This window comes from Salvelinus fontinalis, unplaced genomic scaffold, assembly GCF_029448725.1.
Source record: "Salvelinus fontinalis isolate EN_2023a unplaced genomic scaffold, ASM2944872v1 scaffold_0152, whole genome shotgun sequence".
In the NCBI taxonomy this organism is placed as follows: domain Eukaryota; kingdom Metazoa; phylum Chordata; class Actinopteri; order Salmoniformes; family Salmonidae; genus Salvelinus; species Salvelinus fontinalis.
In genome coordinates this window covers 105,218-130,102 of record NW_026600361.1, presented here as the reverse complement: position 1 = coordinate 130,102, position 24,885 = coordinate 105,218, and the positions used below count along the sequence as shown (strand labels likewise).

Sequence of the window (24,885 nt, the reverse complement as noted above, 5' to 3'; positions counted from 1 at the left end):
CTGACCATACCAGCTGAAACAGAGCAGTACCTTCTCCTCCATACAGCTAGACTGACCATACCAGCTGAAACAGAGCAGTACCTTCTCCTCCATACAGCTAGACTGACCATACCAGCTGAAACAGAGCAGTACCTTCTCCTCCATACAGCTAGACTGACCATACCAGCTGAAACAGAGCAGTACCTTCTCCTCCATACAGCTAGACTGACCATACCAGCTGAAACAGAGCAGTGCCTTCTCCTCCATACAGCTAGACTGACCATACCAGCTGAAACAGAGCAGTACCTTCTCCTCCATACAGCTAGACTGACCATACCAGCTGAACCAGAGCAGTACCTTCTCCATACAGCTAGACTGACCATACCAGCTGAAACAGAGCAGTACCTTCTCCTCCATACAGCTAGACTGACCATACCAGCTGAAACAGAGCAGTACCTTCTCCTCCATACAGCTAGACTGACCATACCAGCTGAAACAGAGCAGTACCTTCTCCTCCATACAGCTAGACTGACCATACCAGCTGAAACAGAGCAGTACCTTCTTCTCCATACAGCTAGACTGACCATACCAGCTGAAACAGAGCAGTACCTTCTCCTCCATACAGCTAGACTGACCATACCAGCTGAAACAGAGCAGTACCTTCTCCTCCATACAGCTAGACTGACCATACCAGCTGAAACAGAGCAGTACCTTCTCCTCCATACAGCTAGACTGACCATAACAGCTGAAACAGAGCAGTACCTTCTCCTCCATACAGCTAGACTGACCATACCAGCTGAAACAGAGCAGTACCTTCTCCTCCATACAGCTAGACTGACCATACCAGCTGAAACAGAGCAGTACCTCCTCCTCCATACAGCTAGACTGACCATACCAGCTGAAACAGAGCAGTACCTTCTCCTCCATACAGCTAGACTGACCATACCAGCTGAAACAGAGCAGTACCTTCTCCTCCATACAGCTAGACTGACCATACCAGCTGAAACAGAGCAGTACCTCCTCCTCCATACAGCTAGACTGACCATACCAGCTGAAACAGACCAGTACCTTCTCCTCCATAGAGCTAGACTGACCATACCAGCTGAAACAGAGCAGTACCTTCTCCTCCATACAGCTAGACTGACCATACCAGCTGAAACAGAGCAGTACCTTCTCCTCCATACAGCTAGACTGACCATAACAGCTGAAACAGAGCAGTACCTTCTCCTCCATACAGCTAGACTGACCATACCAGCTGAAACAGAGCAGTACCTTCTTCTCCATACAGCTAGACTGACCATACCAGCTGAAACAGAGCAGTACCTTCTCCTCCATACAGCTAGACTAACCATACCAGCTGAAACAGAGCAGTACCTTCTCCATACAGCTAGACTGACCATGCCAGCTGAAACAGAGCAGTACCTTCTCCTCCATACAGCTAGACTGACCATACCAGCTGAAACAGAGCAGTACCTTCTCCTCCATACAGCTAGACTGACCATACCAGCTGAAACAGAGCAGTACCTTCTCCGTACAGCTAGACTGACCATACCAGCTGAAACAGAGCAGTACCTTCTCCTCCATACAGCTAGACTGACCATACCAGCTGAAACAGAGCAGTACCTTCTCCTCCATACGGCTAGACTGACCATACCAGCTGAAACAGAGCAGTACCTTCTCCTCCATACAGCTAGACTGACCATACCAGCTGAAACAGAGCAGTACCTTCTCCTCCATACAGCTAGACTGACCATACCAGCTGAAACAGAGCAGTACCTTCTTCTCCATACAGCTAGACTGACCATACCAGCTGAAACAGAGCAGTACCTTCTCCTCCATACAGCTAGACTGACCATACCAGCTGAAACAGAGCAGTACCTTCTCCATACAGCTAGACTGACCATACCAGCTGAAACAGAGCAGTACCTTCTCCATACAGCTAGACTGACCATACCAGCTGAAACACACAATACCCCATAACGTCAAAGGTTATTTTTTTTATTTTTTTACATATTAATATAAATTGAAAAGCTGAAAATGTCTTGAGTCAATAAGTATTTAACCCCTTTTTGTTTTGGCCAAGCGTAAATAAGTTAATGAGTGTCATGGAAAAATAGCAAGATGATGTTATAATGCTTTTTACTGATGTTATAATGCTTTTTACTGATGTTATAATGCTTTTTACTGATGTTATAATGCTTTTTACTGATGTTATAATGCTTTTTACTGATGTTATAATGCTTTTTACTGACGTTATAATGCTTTTTACTGACGTTATAATGCTTTTTACTGACGTTATAATGCTTTTTACTGACGTTATAATGCTTTTTACTGACGTTATAATGCTTTTTACTGACGTTATAATGCTTTTTACTGACGTTATAATGCTTTTTACTGATGTTATAATGAGGTATTGTGATGTCATTATGAGGTATTGTGATGTCATGAGGTATTGTGTGTAGATGGGTGAGAGAAGAAAAAAACAAAATCTACAAATATTTAATCCATTTTTTTGAATTCAGGCAGTAAAACAACAAAATGTTGAATAAGTCAAAGGGGTGTGAATACATTGTGAAGACGCTGTACGTGGCGGCCGAGACCGTCAAATATCAATACCACCAACCTCGCACTTATATCCAAGGCTGTCCAAGCCTTTATACCTTCAGTACCAAGGGACTTGTATTGAAGAAGCTTCATGTATCAGTTGAATGAGCAACCCACTTCCAGGATCAGCCCCCCCCCCCCCAACAACATCTGGCTTACAAGAAAACACACACACCTACGCACGGATACACGCACATACAGGCAGCACAGGTGCACGTGCGTTCACACTCTCACACACACGTGCGTCATAACAACACAAAGACGACATATATATATCACGTGTGTGTGTGTGTGTGTGTGTGTGTGTGTGTGTGATTGTGCGTGCGCGTGTGCGTGTGTGTGTGTGTGTGTGTGTGTGAGAGAGAAACAGGTGGACTAACCGTCATGCTCCTGTACTCATCTTCAAACATGTCCAGGAAGATCTCCTCCCCCTGAGAGAGAGAGACGTGAAGAAAGAGACGTGAAGAAAGAGAGAGAAGGATATAAAAATGAGTTAGATTTAGTTGAAACTAAAAAGGGAAAGTGAATCATGTCACTAGACTCCTCTTTAAATAATCTGAAACATGGTGACTAGACTCCTCTTTAAATAATCTGAAACATGGTGACTAGACTCCTCTTTAAATCATCTGAAACATGGTGACTAGACTCCTCTTTAAATAATCTGAAACATGGTGACTAGACTCCTCTTTAAATAATCTGAAACATGGTGACTAGACTCCTCTTTAAATAATCTGAAACATGGTGACTAGACTCCTCTTCAAATCATCTGAAACACGGTGACTAGACTCCTCTTTAAATCATCTGAAACATGGTGACTAGACTCCTCTTTAAATAATCTGAAACACGGTGACTAGACTCCTCTTTAAATAATCTGAAACATGGTGACTAGATTCCTCTTTAAATCATCTGAAACACGGTGACTAGACTCCTCTTTAAATCATCTGAAACACGGTGACTAGATTCCTCTTTAAATCATCTGAAACACGGTGACTAGACTCCTCTTTAAATAATCTGAAACATGGTGACTAGACTCCTCTTTAAATAATCTGAAACATGGTGACTAGACTCCTCTTTAAATAATCTGAAACATGGTGACTAGACTCCTCTTCAAATCATCTGAAACACGGTGACTAGACTCCTCTTTAAATCATCTGAAACATGGTGACTAGATTCCTCTTTAAATCATCTGAAACACGGTGACTAGACTCCTCTTTAAATAATCTGAAACATGGTGACTAGATTCCTCTTTAAATCATCTGAAACACGGTGACTAGACTCCTCTTTAAATAATCTGAAACACGGTGACTAGATTCCTCTTTAAATCATCTGAAACACGGTGACTAGACTACATCTTTAAATAATCTGAAACATGGTGACTAGATTCCTCTTTAAATCATCTGAAACACGGTGACTAGACTCCTCTTTAAATCATCTGAAACACGGTGACTAGACTCCTCTTTAAATCATCTGAAACATGGTGACTAGACTCCTCTTCAAATAATCTGAAACATGTAACTAGACCACATCTTTAAATCATCTGAAACATGGTGACTAGACTACATCTTCAAATCATCTGAAACACGGTGACTAGACTCCTCTTTAAATCATCTGAAACACGGTGACTAGCCCACATCTTTAAATAATCTGAAACATGGTGACTAGACTCCTCTTTAAATCATCTGAAACACGGTGACTAGACTCCTCTTCAAATAATCTGAAACATGGTGACTAGCCCACATCTTTAAATAATCTGAAACATGGTGACTAGACTCCTCTTTAAATCATCTGAAACATGGTGACTAGACTCCTCTTTAAATCATCTGAAACATGGTGACTAGACTCCTCTTTAAATCATCTGAAACATGTGACTAGACTCCTCTTTAAATCATCTGAAACATGGTGACTAGACTCCTCTTTAAATCATCTGAAACATGGTGACTAGACTCCTCTTTAAATCATCTGAAACATGGTGACTAGACTCCTCTTTAAATCATCTGAAACATGGTGACTAGACTCCTCTTTAAATCATCTGAAACATGGTGACTAGACTCCTCTTTAAATCATCTGAAACATGGTGACTAGACTCCTCTTTAAATCATCTGAAACATGGTGACTAGACTCCTCTTTAAATCATCTGAAACATGGTGACTAGACTCCTCTTTAAATCATCTGAAACATGGTGACTAGACCACATCTTTAAATCATCTGAAACATGGTGACTAGACTAATCTTCAAATCATCTGAAACATGGTGACTAGACTCCTCTTTAAATCATCAGAAACATGGTGACTAGACTCCTCTTTAAATCATCTGAAACATGGTGACTAGAATCCTCTTTAAATCATTTGAAACATGGTGACTAGAATCCTCTTTAAATCATCTGAAACATGGTGACTAGACTCCTCTTTAAATCATCTGAAACATGGTGACTAGACTACATCTTTAAATCATCTGAAACATGGTGACTAGACTCCTCTTCAAATCATCTGAAACATGGTGACTAGAATCCTCTTTAAATCATCTGAAACATGGTGACTAGACTCCTCTTTAAATCATCTGAAACATGGTGACTAGACCACATCTTTAAATAATCTGAAACATGGTGACTAGACTCCTCTATAAATCATCAGAAACATGGTGACTAGAATCCTCTTTAAATCATCAGAAACATGGTGACTAGACTACATCTTTAAATAATCTGAAACATGGTGAATAGACTCCTCCTCTAACCACTAGGCTACTTGTCTCTAACCACTAGGCTACCTGCCTCTAACCACTAGGCTACCTGCCTCTAACCACTAGGCTACCTGCCTCTAACCACTAGGCTACCTGCCTCTAACCACTAGGCTACCTGCCTCTAACCACTAGGCTACCTGCCTCTAACCACTAGGCTACCTGCCTCTAACCACTAGGCTACCTGCCTCTAACCACTAGGCTACCTGCCTCTAACCACTAGGCTACCTGCCTCTAACCACTAGGCTACCTGCCTCTAACCACTAGGCTACCTGCCTCTAACCACTAGGCTACCTGCCTCTAACCACTAGGCTACCGGCCGCTAAACACTAGGCTACCGGCCTCTAACCACTAGGCTACCTGCCTCTAACCACTAGGCTACCTGCCTCTAACCACTAGGCTACCTGCCTCTAACCACTAGGCTACCTGCCTCTAACCACTAGGCTACCTGCCTCTAACCACTAGGCTACCTGCCTCTAACCACTAGGCTACCTGCCTCTAACCACTAGGCTACCTGCCTCTAACCACTAGGCTACCTGCCTCTAACCACTAGGCTACCTGCCTCTAACCACTAGGCTACCTGCCTCTAACCACTAGGCTACCTGCCTCTAACCACTAGGCTACCTGTCTCTAACCACTAGGCTACCTGTCTCTAACCACTAGGCTACCTGCTCTAACCACTAGGCTACCTGCCGTCTCTACACTCTAACCACTAGGCTACCTGTCTCTAACCACTAGGCTACCTGCTCTAACCACTAGGCTACCTGCTCTAACCACTAGTCTACCTGCTCTAACCACTAGTCTACCTGCTCTAACCACGAGGCTACCTGCTCTAACCACGAGGCTACCTGCTCTAACCACGAGGCTACCTGCTCTAACCACGAGGCTACCTGCTCTAACCACTAGACTACTTGCTCTAACCACTAGGCTACCTGCTCTAACCACTAGGCTACCTGCTCTAACCACTAGGCTACCTGCTCTAACCACTAGGCTACCTGCTCTAACCACTAGGCTACCTGCTCTAACCACGAGGCTACCTGCTCTAACCACTAGGCTACCTGCTCTAACCACTAGACTACCTGCTCTAACCACTAGTCTACCTGCTCTAACCACTAGACTACCTGCTCTAACCACTAGGCTACCTGCTCTAACCACTAGACTACCTGCTCTAACCACTAGGCTACCTGCTCTAACCACTAGGCTACCTGCTCTAACCACTAGGCTACCTGCTCTAACCACTAGGCTACCTGCTCTAACCACTAGACTACCTGCTCTAACCACTAGTCTACCTGCTCTAACCACTAGGCTACCTGCTCTAACCACTAGGCTACCTGCCGTCCCTACACTCTAACCACCAGGCTACCTGCCATCCCTACACTCTAACCACCAGGCTACCTGCCGTAGCCTACACTCTAACCACCAGGCTACCTGCCGTCCCTACACTCTAACCACCAGGCTACCTGCCGTCCCTACACTCTAACCACCAGGCTACCTGCCGTCCCTACACTCTAACCACCAGGCTACCTGCCGTCCCTACACTCTAACCACCAGGCTACCTGCCGTAGCCTACACTCTAACCACCAGGCTACCTGCCGTCCCTACACTCTAACCACCAGGCTACCTGCCGTAGCCTACACTCTAACCACTAGGCTACCTGCCACCTCTACACTCTAACCACCAGGCTACCTGCCGTCCCTACACGCTAACCACTAGGCTACCTGCCCCCCCCCCCCCGTCTATCTGCAATATTAAATCTGATCTACCCCCCCTAAAATAAATGTGTGTGAGAGGAACACTTGCTTTGCAGAAGCTCAGTACCATGTTCATGTTTTCCTACATTATCAGGACCACAACGTCCTCACAAGTCACCAGAACGTCTTCACAAGGTCGGGAAAAGGTCGGGAAAATTTTAGGCTTCAATATGAGATTGCAGCCATATGAGAGAGGGGGAAACTTGCCTTATAGAATCGCCTTAGGAGATGCAGACTCTCTTCTCTGGCTCCCTGAAACACACAGAATACACATCACAGATACTGAACACTACTCAACACCTACTGAACACACATCACAGATACTGAACACACTCCTCAACACACATCACACCTACTGAACACACATCACACCTACTGAACACACTCCTCAACACATCACACCTACTGAACACACATCACACCTACTGAACACACTCCTCAACACATCACAGTTACTGAACACTCCTCAATACACATCACAGATACTGAACACTACTCAACACACATCACACCTACTGAACACACATCACACCTACTGAACACACTCCTCAACACATCACAGATACTGAACACACTCCTCAACACATCACACCTACTGAACACACATCACACCTACTGAACACACTCCTCAACACATCACACCTACTGAACACACATCACACCTACTGAACACACATCACACCTACTGAACACACTCCTCAACACATCACACCTACTGAACACACATCACACCTACTGAACACACTCCTCAACACATCACAGATACTGAACACTACTCAACACACATCACACCTACTGAACACACTCCTCAACACACATCACAGTTACTGAACACACTCCTCAACACACATCACAGCTACTGAACACACTCCTCAACACACATCACAGTTACTGAACACACTCCTCAACACACATCACACATACTGAACACACATCACACCTACTGAACACACTCAACAACACATCACACCTACTGAACACACTCCTCAACACACATCACAGTTACTGAACACACTCAACAAAACACATCACAGTTACTGAACACACTCCTCAACACACATCACACCTACTGAACACACTCCTCAACACACATCACACCTACTGAACACACTCCTCAACACATCACAGTTACTGAACACTCCTCAACACATCACACCTACTGAACACACTCCTCAACACACATCACACCTACTGAACACACTCCTCAACAACACATCACAGTTACTGAACACACTCCTCAACAACACATCACAGTTACTGAACACACTCCTCAACAACACATCACAGTTACTGAACACACTCCTCAACACACATCACAGCTACTGAACACACTCCTCAACACACATCACACCTACTGAACACACTCCTCAACACACCACAGCTACTGAACACTCCTCAACACACCACAGTTACTGAACACACATCACAGTTACTGAACACACTCCTCAACACATCACACCTACTGAACACACTCCTCAACACACATCACACCTACTGAACACACTCCTCAACACATCACACCTACTGAACACACTCCTCAACACACATCACACCTACTGAACACACTCCTCAACACATCACACCTACTGAACACACTCCTCAACACACATCACACCTACTGAACACACTCCTCAACACACATCACAGTTACTGAACACACTCCTCAACAACACATCACACCTACTGAACACACTCTTCAACACACATCACAGTTACTGAACACACTCCTCAACAACACATCACAGTTACTGAACACACTCCTCAACACACATTACACCTACTGAACACACTCCTCAACACACATCACACCTACTGAATACACTCCTCAACACATCACACCTAGTGAACACACTCAACACACATCACACCTACTGAACACACTCCTCAACACACATCACAGCTACTGAACACACTCAACACACATCACAGTTACTGAACACACTCCTCAACAACACATCACAGTTACTGAACACACTCCTCAACAACACATCACAGTTACTGAACACACTCCTCAACAACACATCACAGTTACTGAACACACTCCTCAACAACACATCACAGTTACTGAACACACTCCTCAACACATCACACCTACTGAACACACTCCTCAACACATCACACCTACTGAACACACTCCTCAACACATCACAGTTACTGAACAGACTCCTCAACACACATCACAGTTACTGAACACACTCCTCAACACACATCACACCTACTGAACACACTCCTCAAAAACACATCACAGTTACTGAACACACTCCTCAACACACATCACACCTACTGAACACACTCCTCAACACACATCACAGTTACTGAACACACTCCTCAACACACATCACACCTACTGAACACACTCCTCAACAACACATCACAGTTACTGAACACACTCAACACACATCACACCTACTGAACACACTCCTCAACACATCACACCTACTGAACACACTCCTCAACAACACATCACAGTTACTGAACACACTCCTCAACAACACATCACACCTACTGAACACACTCCTCAACACACATCACAATAACTGAACACACTCCTCAACACACATCACAGTTACTGAACACACATCACAGATACTGAACACACTCCTCAACACACATCACAGTTACTGAACACACTCAACACACATCACACCTACTGAACACACTCCTCAACACACATCACAATAACTGAACACACTCCTCAACACACATCACAGTTACTGAACACACTCCTCAACACACATCACAGTTACTGAACACACTCCTCAACAACACATCACAGTTACTGAACACACTCCTCAACACACATCACAGTTACTGAACACACTCCTCAACCACCCATCACAGTTACTGAACACACATCACACCTACTGAACACACTCCTCAACACACATCACAGTTACTGAACACACTCCTCAACAACACATCACACCTACTGAACACACATCACAGTTACTGAACACACTCCTCAACACACATCACAGTTACTGAACACACTCAACAACACATCACAGTTACTGAACACACTCCTCAACAACACATCACACCTACTGAACACACTCCTCAACGCACATCACAGTTACTGAACACACTCCTCAACAACACATCACACCTACTGAACACACTCCTCAACACACATCACACCTACTGAACACACTCCTCAACACACATCACACCTACTGAACACACTCCTCAACACACATCACAGTTACTCAACACACTCCTCAACATGTCACAGTTACTGAACACACTCCTCAACAACACATCACAGATACTGAACACACTCAACACACATCACACCTACTGAACACACTCAACACACATCACACCTACTGAACACACTCCTCAACACACATCACAGATACTGAACACACTCCTCAACAACACATCACAGATACTGAACACACTCCTCAACAACACATCACAGTTACTGAACACACTCCTCAACAACACATCACAGCTACTGAACACACTCCTCAACACACATCACAGTTACTGAACACACTCCTCAACACACATCACAGTTACTAAACACACTCCTCAACACACATCACAGTTACTGAACACACTCCTCAACACACATCACACCTACTGAACACACTCCTCAACACACATCACACCTACTGAACACACTCCTCAACACACATCACACCTACTGAACACACTCCTCAACACACATCACAGTTACTCACACTCCTCAACACGTCACAGTTACTGAACACACTCCTCAACACACATCACAGTTACTGAACACACTCCTCAACACACATCACAGCTACTGAACACACTCCTCAACACACATCACACTTACTGAACACACTCCTCAACACATCACACCTACTGAACACACTCAACACACATCACACCTACTGAACACACTCCTCAACACACATCACAGATACTGAACACACTCCTCAACAACACATCACAGATACTGAACACACTCCTCAACAACACATCACAGCTACTGAACACACTCCTCAACACACATCACAGTTACTGAACACACTCCTCAACACACATCACAGTTACTGAACACACTCCTCAACACACATCACACCTACTGAACACACTCCTCAACACACATCACACCTACTGAACACACTCCTCAACACACATCACACCTACTGAACACACTCCTCAACACACATCACACCTACTGAACACACTCCTCAACACACATCACACCTACTGAACACACTCCTCACAGACAGACAGACAGACCAAATAGCTAACATGCAGGTAACTGCCAGAATAAAGGAACCACCCAAATTAACATAGTGTCTTAATAGGGCGGGCCACCACCAGCCACCAGGTAACTGCCAGAATAAAGGAAACACCAACATAGTGTCTTAATAGGGCGTTGGTCCACCACCAACCACCAGGTAACTGCCAGAATAAAGGTAACACCAACATAGTGACTTAATAGGGCGTTGGTCCACCACCAACCACCAGGTAACTGCCAGAATAAAGGAAACACCAACATAGTGTCTTAATAGGGCGTTGGGTCACCAACCACCAGGTAACTGCCAGAATAAAGGAAACACCAACATAGTGTCTTAATAGGGCGTTGGTCCACCACCAACCACCAGGTAACTGCCAGAATAAAGGTAACACCAACATAGTGTCTTAATAGGGCGTTGGGTCACCAACCACCAGGTAACTGCCAGAATAAAGGAAACACCAACATAGTGTCTGAATAGGGCGTTGGGTCACCAACCACCAGGTAACTGCCAGAATAAAGGAAACACCAACATAGTGTCTTAATAGGGCGTTGGTCCACCACCAACCACCAGGTAACTGCCAGAATAAAGGAAACACCAACATAGTGTCTTAATAGGGCGTTGGGTCACCAACCACCAGGTAACTGCCAGAATAAAGGAAACACCAACATAGTGTCTTAATAGGGCGTTGGGTCACCAACCACCAGGTAACTGCCAGAATAAAGGAAACACCAACATAGTGTCTTAATAGGGCGTTGGGTCACCACCAGCCACCAGGTAACTGCCAGAATAAAGGAAACACCAACATAGTGTCTTAATAGGGCGTTAGGCCACCACCAACCAGAACAGCTACAATACACCGTGTCATAGATTCTACAAGTGTCTGTAAGTCTATTGGAGGGATGAGACACCATTCACCATTATTTGGTGTTTTGTTGATGGAGGTGGTAAACACTGTCTCAGGCACCACTCAAAGAATCTCCTGTTAGTGTTCGGTTGGGTTGAGATCTGGTGACTGAGACGGACGTGGCATATAGTGGGGGTGGGGGGTGTCGGGGGGGGGGGGGGGGGGGCACACGGCTTACATCGTTTTCATGCTCATCAAACCAATCAGTGACCAGTCGTTCACTGTGGATGGGGGGGGGGGCAATGTCATCCTATGGGGGCAGCCAAAATAATGGCCTGCCCAGTATTTTTATACATGACGCTAAGCATGATGGGATGTTAATTTCTTAATTACAACCTCATGTGTGGAAGCGACTGCTTTCAATAAACTTTGTAGTCACCATTTACTCAAGTGTTTCCATTATTTTGGCAGTTACCTGTATCTCAGAAGTAACAGAGACCCCCCCCCCCCCCCCTCAGGGGGTTTCAACAAAACATTCCCTTCATTGGTTAAATACTAGTAATAATGAGCCAGAGACATTAGACGCCATCAGCGTGGAAGCAGGAAGCAGGAAGCAGAGAAGATTGACCATGAGTGATGCTATGGGACTCTATATCTCAGTAGAGAGATGAGCAAGCCATTAGATGTTGTTACTCAGAGGGGGTATGAATAATCCTTCCTGGTTAAAAAGGTTGCTATTCCGATTAAAAACAAACAGCCTATTTTGAGATAGAACCAGAGATTCCATTGTGGTGCAAGAAAAGGAAAATACTGGAATTAAATTACTCATTTAACAAGAAGAAGAAGAGGAGGAGGGAAGGGTGAGTGATACAAAGAAAACAACGTCATACAGAGAAAGAGAGGAGCTGGGGACCAGAGAGGAGGACTGACTGGGGACCAGAGAGGAGGACTGACTGGGGACCAGAGAGGAGGACTGACTGGGGACCAGAGAGGAGGACTGACTGGGGACCAGAGAGGAGGACTGACTGGGGACCAGAGAGGAGGACTGACTGGGGACCAGAGAGGAGGACTGACTGGGGACCAGAGAAGAGGACTGACTGGGGACCAGAGAGGAGGACTGACTGGGGACCAGAGAGGAGGACTGACTGGGGACCAGAGAGGAGGACTGACTGGGGACCAGAGAGGAGGACTGGGGACCAGAGAGGAGGAGGACCGGGGACCAGAGAGGAGGAGGACCGGGGACCAGAGAGGAGGAGGACCGGGGACCAGAGAGGAGGAGGACCGGGGACCAGAGAGGAGGAGGACCGGGGACCAGAGAGGAGGAGGACCGGGGACCAGAGAGGAGGAGGACCGGGGACCAGAGAGAGGAGGACTGGGGACCAGAGAGAGGAGGACTGGGGACCAGAGAGAGGAGGACTGGGGGTCAGAGAGGAGGGCTGGGGGTCAGAGAGGAGGACTGGGGGTCAGAGAGGAGGACTGGGGGTCAGAGAGGAGGACTGGGGGTCAGAGAGGAGGGCTGGGGGTCAGAGAGGAGGGCTGGGGGTCAGAGAGGAGGACTGGGGGTCAGAGAGGGGAATGGGGGTCAGAGAGGGGGACTGGGGGTCAGAGAGGGGGACTGGGGGTCAGAGAGGGGGACTGGGGGTCAGAGAGGGGGACTGGGGGTCAGAGAGGGGGACTGGGGGTCAGAGAGGGGGACTGGGGGTCAGAGAGAGGAGGACTGGGGACCAGAGAGAGGAGGACTGGGGACCAGAGAGAGGAGGACTGGGGACCAGAGAGAGGAGGACTGGGGGTCAGAGAGGAGGGCTGGGGGTCAGAGAGGAGGGCTGGGGGTCAGAGAGGAGGACTGGGGGTCAGAGAGGAGGGCTGGGGGTCAGAGAGGAGGGCTGGGGGTCAGAGAGGAGGACTGGGGGTCAGAGAGGGGAATGGGGGTCAGAGAGGGGGACTGGGGGTCAGAGAGGGGGACTGGGGGTCAGAGAGGGGGACTGGGGGTCAGAGAGGAGGACTGGGGACCAGAGAGGAGGACTGGGGACCAGAGAGGAGGACTGGGGACCAGAGAGGAGGACTGGGGACCAGAGAGGAGGACTGGGGACCAGAGAGGAGGACTGGGGACCAGAGAGGAGGACTGGGGACCAGAGAGGAGGACTGGGGACCAGAGAGGAGGACTGGGGACCAGAGAGGAGGACTGGGGACCAGAGAGGAGGACTGGGGACCAGAGAGGAGGACTGGGGACCAGAGAGGAGGACTGGGGACCGGAGAGGAGGGCTGGGGACCGGAGAGGAGGGCTGGGGAACAGAGAGGAGGGCTGGGGGTCAGAGAGGAGGGCTGGGGACCAGAGAGGAGGGCTGGGGACCAGAGAGGAGGGCTGGGGACCAGAGAGGAGGGCTGGGGGTCAGAGAGGAGGACTGGGGGTCAGAGAGGAGGACTGGGGGTCAGAGAGGAGGACTGGGGACCAGAGAGGAGGACTGGGGACCAGAGAGGAGGGCTGGGGACCAGAGATGAGGGCTGGGGGCGGGGACCAGAGATGAGGGCTGGGGGCAAGGACCAAAGGGGGCCAGGACTGACACACTCACCTCTAGACAGGCCAGGTGTACGTCTTTGATGATGCAGTGAGCAGGAGAGGAGGAAGAGGAGGAGGAGGAGGAGAGAACGGACCGTTTCAACAGCAGACAGCTCAGCTCCAGAGTAGCCAGACGTACCTTACCATCTACACACACACACAGACACACACAGACACACACACACGTTAGGTGGTTTGTGGGTGCGTGTGTGACAATGTGTGTGTGTGTGTGTGTGTGTGTGTGTGTGTGTGTGTATCTGTGTGTGTATATGTGTGTGTGTGTGTGTGTGTGTGTGTGTGTGTGTGTGTGTGTGTGTGTGTGTATCTGTGTGTGTATATGTGTGTGTGTGTGTGTGTGTGTGTGTGTCTGTGTCTCTGTGTGTGTGTGTGTGTGTGTGTGTGTGTCTGTGTGTGTGTGTGTGTGTGTATGTGTGTGTGTGTGTGTGTGTGTATATGTGTATGTGTGTGTGTGTGTGTATATGTGTGTGTGTGTGTGTGTGTGTGTGTGTGTGTGTTACCTGGTTGTGCGGCCACGTTTATCACCCGTATGAGTCTCTCCACCAACACCTGGCTGTAACAGCTCCTCTCCTGGTCCGGGACTGGCAGCTGCAGTCTCTCCAACAACTCACGGTTGATACCTGAACAAACACACGCATTTAGAACGAGCTGTAGGGCCTATCTGTTAACGGAACATCTCTACAGAACATCACCATCCGCTAATCTGTTATCTGAACATCTCTACAGAACATCACGATCCGCTAATCTGTTATCTGAACATCATGATCCACTAATCTGTTATCTGAACATCATGATCCACTAATCTGTTATCTGAACATCATGATCCACTAATCTGTTATCTGAACATCTCTACAGAACATCATGATCCACTAATCTGTTATCTGAACATCATGATCCACTAATCTGTTATCTGAACATCTCTACAGAACATCACCATCCGCTAATCTGTTATCTGAACATCACGATCCACTAATCTGTTAACGGAACATCTCTACAGAACATCACCATCCGCTAATCTGTTATCTGAACATCACGATCCACTAATCTGTTAACGGAACATCTCTACAGAACATCACGATCCGCTAATCTGTTAACGGAACATCTCTACAGAACATCACGATCCGCTAATCTGTTAACGGAACATCTCTACAGAACATCATGATCCACTAATCTGTTATCTGAACATCTCTACAGAACATCATGATCCACTAATCTGTTATCTGAACATCACGATCCACTAATCTGTCATCTGAACATCTCTACAGAACATCATGATCCACTAATCTGTTATCTGAACATCTCTACAGAACATCATGATCCACTAATCTGTTATCTGAACATCATGATCCACTAATCTGTTATCTGAACATCTCTACAGAACATCATGATCCACTAATCTGTTATCTGAACATCATGATCCACTAATCTGTTATCTGAACATCTCTACAGAACATCATGATCCACTAATCTGTTATCTGAACATCTCTACAGAACATCATGATCCACTAATCTGTTATCTGAACATCATGATCCACTAATCTGTTATCTGAACATAATGATCCACTAATCTGAACATCATGATCCACTAATCTGTTATCTGAACATCTCTACAGAACATCACGATCCACTAATCTGTTATCTGAACATCTTGATCCCCTAATCTGAACATCATGATCCACTAATCTGTTATCTGAACATCTCTACAGAACATCACGATCCACTAATCTGTTATCTGAACATCACGATCCACTAATCTGTTATCTGAACATCATGATCCACTAATCTGTTATCTGAACATCTCTACAGAACATCACGATCCACTAATCTGTTATCTGAACATCTCTACAGAACATCATGATCCACTAATCTGTTATCTGAACATCTCTACAGAACATCATGATCCACTAATCTGTTATCTGAACATCATGATCCACTAATCTGTTATCTGAACATCATGATCCACTAATCTGTTATCTGAACATCATGATCCACTAATCTGAACATCATGATCCACTAATCTGTTATCTGAACATCTCTACAGAACATCACGATCCACTAATCTGTTAACGGAACATCATGATCCACTAATCTGTTATCTGAACATCTCTACAGAACATCACGATCCACTAATCTGAACATCACGATCCACTAATCTGTTATCTGAACATCTCTACAGAACATCATGATCCCCTAATCTGAACATCACGATCCACTAATCTGTTATCTGAACATCTCTACAGAACATCATGATCCCCTAATCTGAACATCACGATCCACTAATCTGTTATCTGAACATCTCTACAGAACATCATGATCCCCTAATCTGAACATCAAGATCCACTAATCTGTTATCTGAACATCTCTACAGAACATCACGATCCGCTAATCTGTTATCTGAACATCATGATCCACTAATCTGTTATCTGAACATCTCTACAGAACATCACGATCCGCTAATCTGTTATCTGAACATCATGATCCGCTAATCTGTTATCTGAACATCATGATCCACTAATCTGTTATCTGAACATCATGATCCACTAATCTGTTATCTGAACATCATGATCCACTAATCTGTTATCTGAACATCACGATCCACTAATCTGTTATCTGAACATCTCTACAGAACATCACGATCCGCTAATCTGTTATCTGAACATCTCTACAGAACATCATGATCCACTAATCTGTTATCTGAACATCACGATCCGCTAATCTGTTATCTGAACATCTCTACAGAACATCATGATCCACTAATCTGTTATCTGAACATCTCTACAGAACATCATGATCCACTAATCTGTTATCTGAACATCTCTACAGAACATCACGATCCACTAATCTGTTATCTGAACATCATGATCCGCTAATCTGTCATCTGAACATCTCGATCCACTAATCTGTTATCTGAACATCTCTACAGAACATCATGATCCCCTAATCTGAACATCACGATCCACTAATCTTAATCTACCTACTAAACTACCGAAGCTAACCTACCATAGCTAACCTACCATAGCTAACCTACCATAGCTAACCTACCGGAGCTAACCTACCATAGCTAACCTACCATAGCTAACCTACCATAGCTAGCCTACCAGAGCTAACCTACCATAGCTAGCCTACCAGAGCTAACCTACCATAGCTAACCTACCATAGCTAACCTACCATAGCTAGCCTACCAGAGCTAGCCTACCAGAGCTAGCCTACCAGAGCTAACCCACTGAAGCTAACCTACCGGAGCTAACCTACCGGAGCTAACCTACCGGAGCTAACCTACCGGAGCTAACCTACCATAGCTAACCCATCAGAGCTAACCTATCAGAGCTAACCTATCAGAGCTAACCTATCAGAGCTAACCTATCGGAGCTAACCTACCATAGCTAACTTACCAGAGCTAACCTACCATAGCTCACCTACCATAGCTCACCTACCATAGCTAACCCATCGGAGCTAACCTACCATAGCTCACCTACCATAGCTAACCTACCATAGCACACTTACCGGAGCTAACCTACCAGAGCTAACCTACCGGAGCTAACCTACCGGAGCTAACCTACCATAGCTAACCTACCATAGCACACTTACCGGAGTTAACCTACCATAGCTAACCTACCAGAGCTAACCTACCATAGCTCACCTACCATAGCTCACTTACCGGAGCTAACCTACCATAGCTAACCTACCATAGCTAACCTACCGGAGCTAACATACCATAGCTAACCTACCATAGCTCACCTACCGGAGCTCACCTACCATAGCTCACCTACCATAGCTCACTTACCATAGCTCACTTACCATAGCTCACTTACCGGAGCTCACCTACCATAGCTCACCTACCATAGCTCACCTACCATAGCTCACCTACCATAGCTCACCTACCGGAGCTCACCTACCGGAGCTCACCTACCGGAGCTCACCTACCGGAGCTCACCTACCGGAGCTCACCTACCGGAGCTCACCTACCGGAGCTCACCTACCGGAGCTCACCTACCATAGCTCACCTACCATAGCTCACCTACCATAGCTCACCTACCATAGCTCACCTACCATAGCTCACCTACCATAGCTCACCTACCATAGCCCACCTACCATAGCTCACCTACCATAGCTCACCTACCATAGCCCACCTACCATAGCTCACCTACCATAGCTCACCTACCATAGCTCACCTACCATAGCTCACCTACCATAGCCCACCTACCATAGCTAACCTACCGGAGCTAACCTACCATAGCTAACCTACTATAGCTCACCTACCGGAGCTAACCTACCGGAGCTAACCTACCGGAGCTAACATACCGGAGCTAACCTACCATAGCTAACCTACTATAGCTCACCTACCGGAGCTAACCTACCGGAGCTAACCTACCGGAGCTAACCTACCATAGCTAACCTACCATAGCTCACCTACCGGAGCTAACCTACCGGAGCTAACCTACCATAGCTAACCTACCGGAGCTCACCTACCGGAGCTCACCTACCGGAGCTAACCTACCATAGCTAACCTACCGGAGCTAACCTACCATAGCTAACCTACCATAGCTAACCTACCGGAGCTAACCTACCGGAGCTAACCTACCGGAGCTAACCTACCGGAGCTAACCTACCATAGCTAACCTACCGGAGCTCACCTACCGGAGCTAACCTACCGGAGCTAACCTACCGGAGCTAATCTACCATAGCTAACCTACCATAGCTAACCTACCGGAGCTAACCTACCGGAGCTAACCTACCGGAGCTAACCTACCGGAGCTAACCTACCGGAGCTAACATACCGGAGCTAACCTACCGGAGCTAACCTACCGGAGCTAACCTACCGGAGCTAACCTACCGGAGCTAACCTACCATAGCTAACCTACCGGAGCTAACCTACCGGAGCTAACCTACCGGAGCTAACCTACCGGAGCTAACCTACCATAGCTAACCTACCGGAGCTAACATACCGGAGCTAACCTACCGGAGCTAACCTACCGGAGCTAACCTACCGGAGCTAACCTACCATAGCTAACCTACCGGAGCTAACCTACCATAGCTAACCTACCGGAGCTAACCTACCATAGCTAACCTACCGGAGCTCACCTACCGGAGCTAACCTACCATAGCTAACCTACCGGAGCTAACCTACCATAGCTAACCTACCGGAGCTAATCTACCATAGCTAACCTACCGGAGCTCACCTACCGGAGCTAACATACTGGCTCTAACCTACTTATTGTTGAACAGAACAGATGGGGTAGATGCCCTCTCACCTTTGCTGTGTGACACGGCGTAGAGTAGACAGAGAACAAACAGAGCATGGTAATCGTCTTCACTACAATCTAGAGCACTGTACACCATGTCTAGGAACGGTCTGGAGGAGAGAGAGACAGGAGAGAGGAGAGAGAGAGACAGGAGAGAGAGAGTGAGAGAGAGAGCCAGACAGAGGTGAAAGAGAGAGAGCCAGGGAGAGAGAGAGCCAGGGAGAGACAGAGAGCCAGGGAGAGACAGAGAGCCAGGGAGAGAGAGAGAGACAGGGAGAGACAGAGAGCCAGGGAGAGAGAGAGAGACAGGGAGAGAGAGAGACAGGGAGACAGGGAGAGGAGAGAGAGACAGGAGAGAGAGACAGAAAGAGGAGAGAGAGACAGAGAGACAGGAGAGAGAGAGTGAGAGAGACAGGGAGAGGAGAGAGAGAGAGTGAGAGAGACAGGGAGAGGAGAGAGAGACAGGAGAGAGAGACAGAAAGAGGAGAGAGAGACAGGAGAGAGAGAGAGTGAGAGAGAGCCAGACAGAGGTGAAAGAGAGAGAGCCAGGGAGAGAGAGAGCCAGGGAGAGACAGAGAGCCAGGGAGAGACAGAGAGCCAGGGAGAGAGAGAGAGACAGGGAGAGACAGAGAGCCAGGGAGAGAGAGAGAGACAGGGAGAGAGAGAGACAGGGAGACAGGGAGAGGAGAGAGAGACAGGAGAGAGAGAGAGAGAGAGAGAGAAAGAGGAGAGAGAGACAGGAGAGAGAGAAAGACAGAGAGAGAGACAGGAGAAAGATAGAGAGACAGACAGACAGGAGAGAGAGAGAGAGAGAGAGAGAGAGAGAGAGAGAGAGAGAGAGACAGAGAGAGAGAGACAGAGAGAGAGAGACAGAGAGAGAGACCGAGAGAGTGACAGAGAGAGGGGGATAATTATGCACACAGAAAACCAACTTCTTCCTTAGAAAACGAAATACTGTATTTTGAGCAGGACTTAGATGGAAAGCAATAATTCCAAGCAAATGGAGGTGAGTCAGTTGAAAGTGAGGTTTCGTTCCACTGAATCAACATACATCAGGAGACGAGCTCCTCCCAGTGAAGACCAGTCAAACCACAGAGTTGGGAAACGACCTGATCGGTCTCTTCAATGTGTGTGTGTCTCTGTCTCTGTGTGTATATATTACAGGAGAGTCCTTCCAGTGAGGTTTCGTTTATGGTTCCACTGAATCAACATACATCAGGAGACGAGCTCCTCCCAGTGAAGACCAGTCAAACCACAGAGTTGGGAAACGACCTGATCGGTCTCTTCAATGTGTGTGTGTCTCTGTGTGTCTCTGTGTGTGTGTGTGTGTGTGTGTGTGTGTGTGTGTGTGTGTCTCTGTGTGTGTGTGTGTGTGTCTCTGTGTGTGTGTGTGTGTGTGTGTGTGTGTGTGTGTGTGTGTGTGTGTGTGTGTGTGTGTGTGTGTGTCTCTGTGTGTGTGTGTGTGTGTGTGTGTGTGTGTGTGTGTGTGTGTGTGTGTGTGTGTGTGTGTGTGTGTGTCTCTGTGTGTGTGTGTGTGTCTCTGTGTGTGTGTGTGTGTCTCTGTGTGTGTGTGTGTGTGTGTCTCTGTGTGTCTCTGTGTGTCTCTGTGTGTCTCTGTGTGTCTCTGTGTGTGTGTGTGTGTGTCTCTGTGTGTCTCTCTGTGTGTGTGTGTGTGTGTGTGTGTGTGTGTGTGTGTGTGTGTGTGTGTGTGTGTGTGTGTGTGTGTGTGTCTCTGTGTGTGTGTGTGTCTGTGTGTCTCTGTGTGTCTCTGTGTGTCTGTGTGTGTCTCTCTGTGTGTGTGTCTCTGTGTGTGTGTCTCTGTGTGTGTGTCTCTGTGTGTGTGTCTCTGTGTGTGTGTCTCTGTGTGTGTGTCTCTGTGTGTGTCTCTGTGTGTGTCTCTGTGTGTGTCTCTGTGTGTGTCTCTGTGTGTGTCTCTGTGTGTGTGTGTGTGTGTGTGTGTGTGTGTGTGTGTGTGTGTGTGTGTGTGTGTGTGTGTGTGTGTGTCTCTGTGTGTGTGTGTGTGTGTCTCTGTGTGTCTCTGTGTGTGTGTGTGTGTGTGTCTCTGTGTGTGTGTGTTTGTGTGTGTGTGTGTGTGTGTGTCTCTGTGTGTGTGTGTGTGTGTGTGTGTGTGTGTGTGTGTGTGTGTGTGTGTGTGTGTGTGTGTGTGTGTGTGTCTCTGTGTGTGTGTCTCTCTGTGTGTGTGTGTGTGTCTCTGTGTGTGTGTGTGTGTGTGTGTGTGTGTGTGTGTGTGTGTGTGTGTGTGTGTGTGTGTGTGTGTGTGTGTGTGTGTCTCTCTGTGTGTGTGTGTGTGTGTGTGTGTGTGTGTGTGTGTGTGTGTGTCTCTGTGTGTCTCTGTGTGTCTCTGTGTGTGTGTGTGTGTCTCTGTGTGTGTGTGTGTGTGTCTCTGTGTGTGTGTGTGTGTGTCTCTGTGTGTGTGTGTGTGTGTGTCTCTGTGTGTGTCTCTGTGTGTGTGTCCATATACATTAACAGGAGAGTCCTTCCAGTCAAACCACAGAGTTGTGAAACTAACTAAATGTGTCTTCCTCTTCAATTCGTATCTTATGACCACAGGAGAATGTATGGGCTTCAGTTGAACACACGAACACACACACACACACACACACACATTACTCTTACGTCAACAAAGATGTCCTTGTTTGCAAATAGTTACATCTGAGACGTCATTAGGAATCTGAGCTTAGTACTTTCAAAAGTAGTCTTTCCACTCCAGACAGAGTAGACCTACCTTTCCAACCCTCCCCCTGGACTAGATAAACAATACAAAACCCTCCCCTGGATAAACAATACTAAACCCTCCCCTGGACTAGATAAACAATACTAAACCCTCCCCTGGACTAGATAAACAATACAAAACCCTCCCCTGGATAAACAATACTAAACCCTCCCCTGGACTAGATAAACAATACTAAACCCTCCCCTAGACTAGATAAACAATACAAAACCCTCCCTGGATAAACAATACTAAACCCTCCCCTGGACTAGATAAACAATACTATGTGTGTTTGAGGGTGTTTACCTGTGTGTGTGTGTGTGTGTGTGTGTGTGTGTGTGTGTGCGTTTGAGGGTGTGTACCTGTTTCTGTGTGTGTGTGTGTGTGTGTGTGTGTACCTGTTTCTGTGTGTGTGTGTGTGTGCGTTTGAGGGTGTGTACCTGTTTCTGTGTGTGTGTGTGTGTGTGTGTGTGTGTGTGTGTGTGTGCGTTTGAGGGTGTGTACCTGTTTCTGTGTGTGTGTGTGTGTGTGTGTGTGTGTGTGTGTGTGTGTGTGTGTGTGTGTGTGTATGTACCTCTTCCTCTGTGTGTGTGTGTGTGTGTAGTGTGTGTGTGTGTGAGTACCTCTTCCTCTGTGTGTGTGTGTGTGTAGTGTGTGTATGTAGTGTGTGTGTGTGTGTACCTCTTCCTCTGTGTGTGTGTGTGTGTGTGTGTGTGTGTAGTGTGTGTGTGTGTGTGTAGTGTGTGTAGTGTGTGTGTGTGTGTGTGTACCTCTTCCTCTGTGTTCGTGCAGCGGCAGCAGTCTTCTCCTCATCGGTGATATTCTGTTCCGTCTCCGTTGACGACGTCTCCGACACCTTCCCCTTGTCCATCACCACCATCTCTATCTCTGGAGAACACACAGTCTGTTATAACACACCGCCTGTTATTACACCAGAACACACCGCCTGTTATTACACCAGAACACACAGCCTGTTATTACACTATAACACACAGCCTGTTATTACACTATAACACACAGCCTGTTATTACACACAGCCTGTTATTACACCAGAACACACAGCCTGTTATTACACCAGAACACACAGCCTGTTATTACACTATAACACACAGCCTGTTATTACACACAGCCTGTTATTACACCAGAACACACAGCCTGTTATTACACCAGAACACACAGCCTGTTATTACACCAGAACACACAGCCTGTTATTACACCAGAACACACCGCCTGTTATTACACCAGAACACACAGCCTGTTATTACACTATAACACACAGCCTGTTATTACACACAGCCTGTTATTACACCAGAACACACAGCCTGTTATTACACCAGAACACACAGCCTGTTATTACACTATAACACACAGCCTGTTATTACACAAGAACACACAGCCTGTTATTACACCAGAACACACAGCCTGTTATTACACACAGCCTGTTATTACACCAGAACACACCGCCTGTTATTACACCAGAACACACAGCCTGTTATTACACCAGAACACACAGCCTGTTATTACACCAGAACACACAGTCTGTTATTACACCAGAACACACAGCCTGTTATTACACTATAACACACAGCCTGTTATTACACCAGAACACACAGCCTGTTATTACACCAGAACACACCGCCTGTTATTACACTATAACACACAGCCTGTTATTACACTATAACACACAGCCTGTTATTACACCAGAACACACAGCCTGTTATTACACCAGAACACACAGCCTGTTATTACACCAGAACACACCGCCTGTTATTACACCAGAACACACAGCCTGTTATTACACTATAACACACAGCCTGTTATTACACCAGAACACACCGCCTGTTATTACACCAGAACACACCGCCTGTTATTACACCAGAACACACAGCCTGTTATTACACCAGAACACACAGCCTGTTATTACACCAGAACACACCGCCTGTTATTACACCAGAACACACCGCCTGTTATTACACCAGAACACACAGCCTGTTATTACACCAGAACACACAGCCTGTTATTACACCAGAACACACAGCCTGTTATTACACACAGCCTGTTATTACACCAGAACACACAGCCTGTTATTACACCAGAACACACCGCCTGTTATTACACCAGAACACACCGCCTGTTATTACACTATAACACACAGCCTGTTATTACACCAGAACACACAGCCTGTTATTACACCAGAACACACAG

General features: G+C 46.7%; 1 protein-coding gene across 1 annotated transcript in view; it reads right to left on the bottom strand.

Annotated features, from left to right (window-relative positions):
- LOC129843516 (protein CLEC16A-like) overlaps positions 1-24,885 on the bottom strand; it is a 90,638-nt gene that overhangs the window by 25,383 nt on the left and 40,370 nt on the right. Inside the window, exons 11-16 of the mRNA XM_055912275.1 lie at positions 23,451-23,568; positions 19,959-20,059; positions 15,207-15,326; positions 14,702-14,835; positions 7,275-7,319; positions 2,964-3,014 (exon numbers count right to left, since the gene is read on the bottom strand). Of these exons, the coding sequence (XP_055768250.1) occupies positions 2,964-3,014; positions 7,275-7,319; positions 14,702-14,835; positions 15,207-15,326; positions 19,959-20,059; positions 23,451-23,568 (569 nt within the window). The remainder of the gene's footprint in view (positions 1-2,963; positions 3,015-7,274; positions 7,320-14,701; positions 14,836-15,206; positions 15,327-19,958; positions 20,060-23,450; positions 23,569-24,885) is intronic.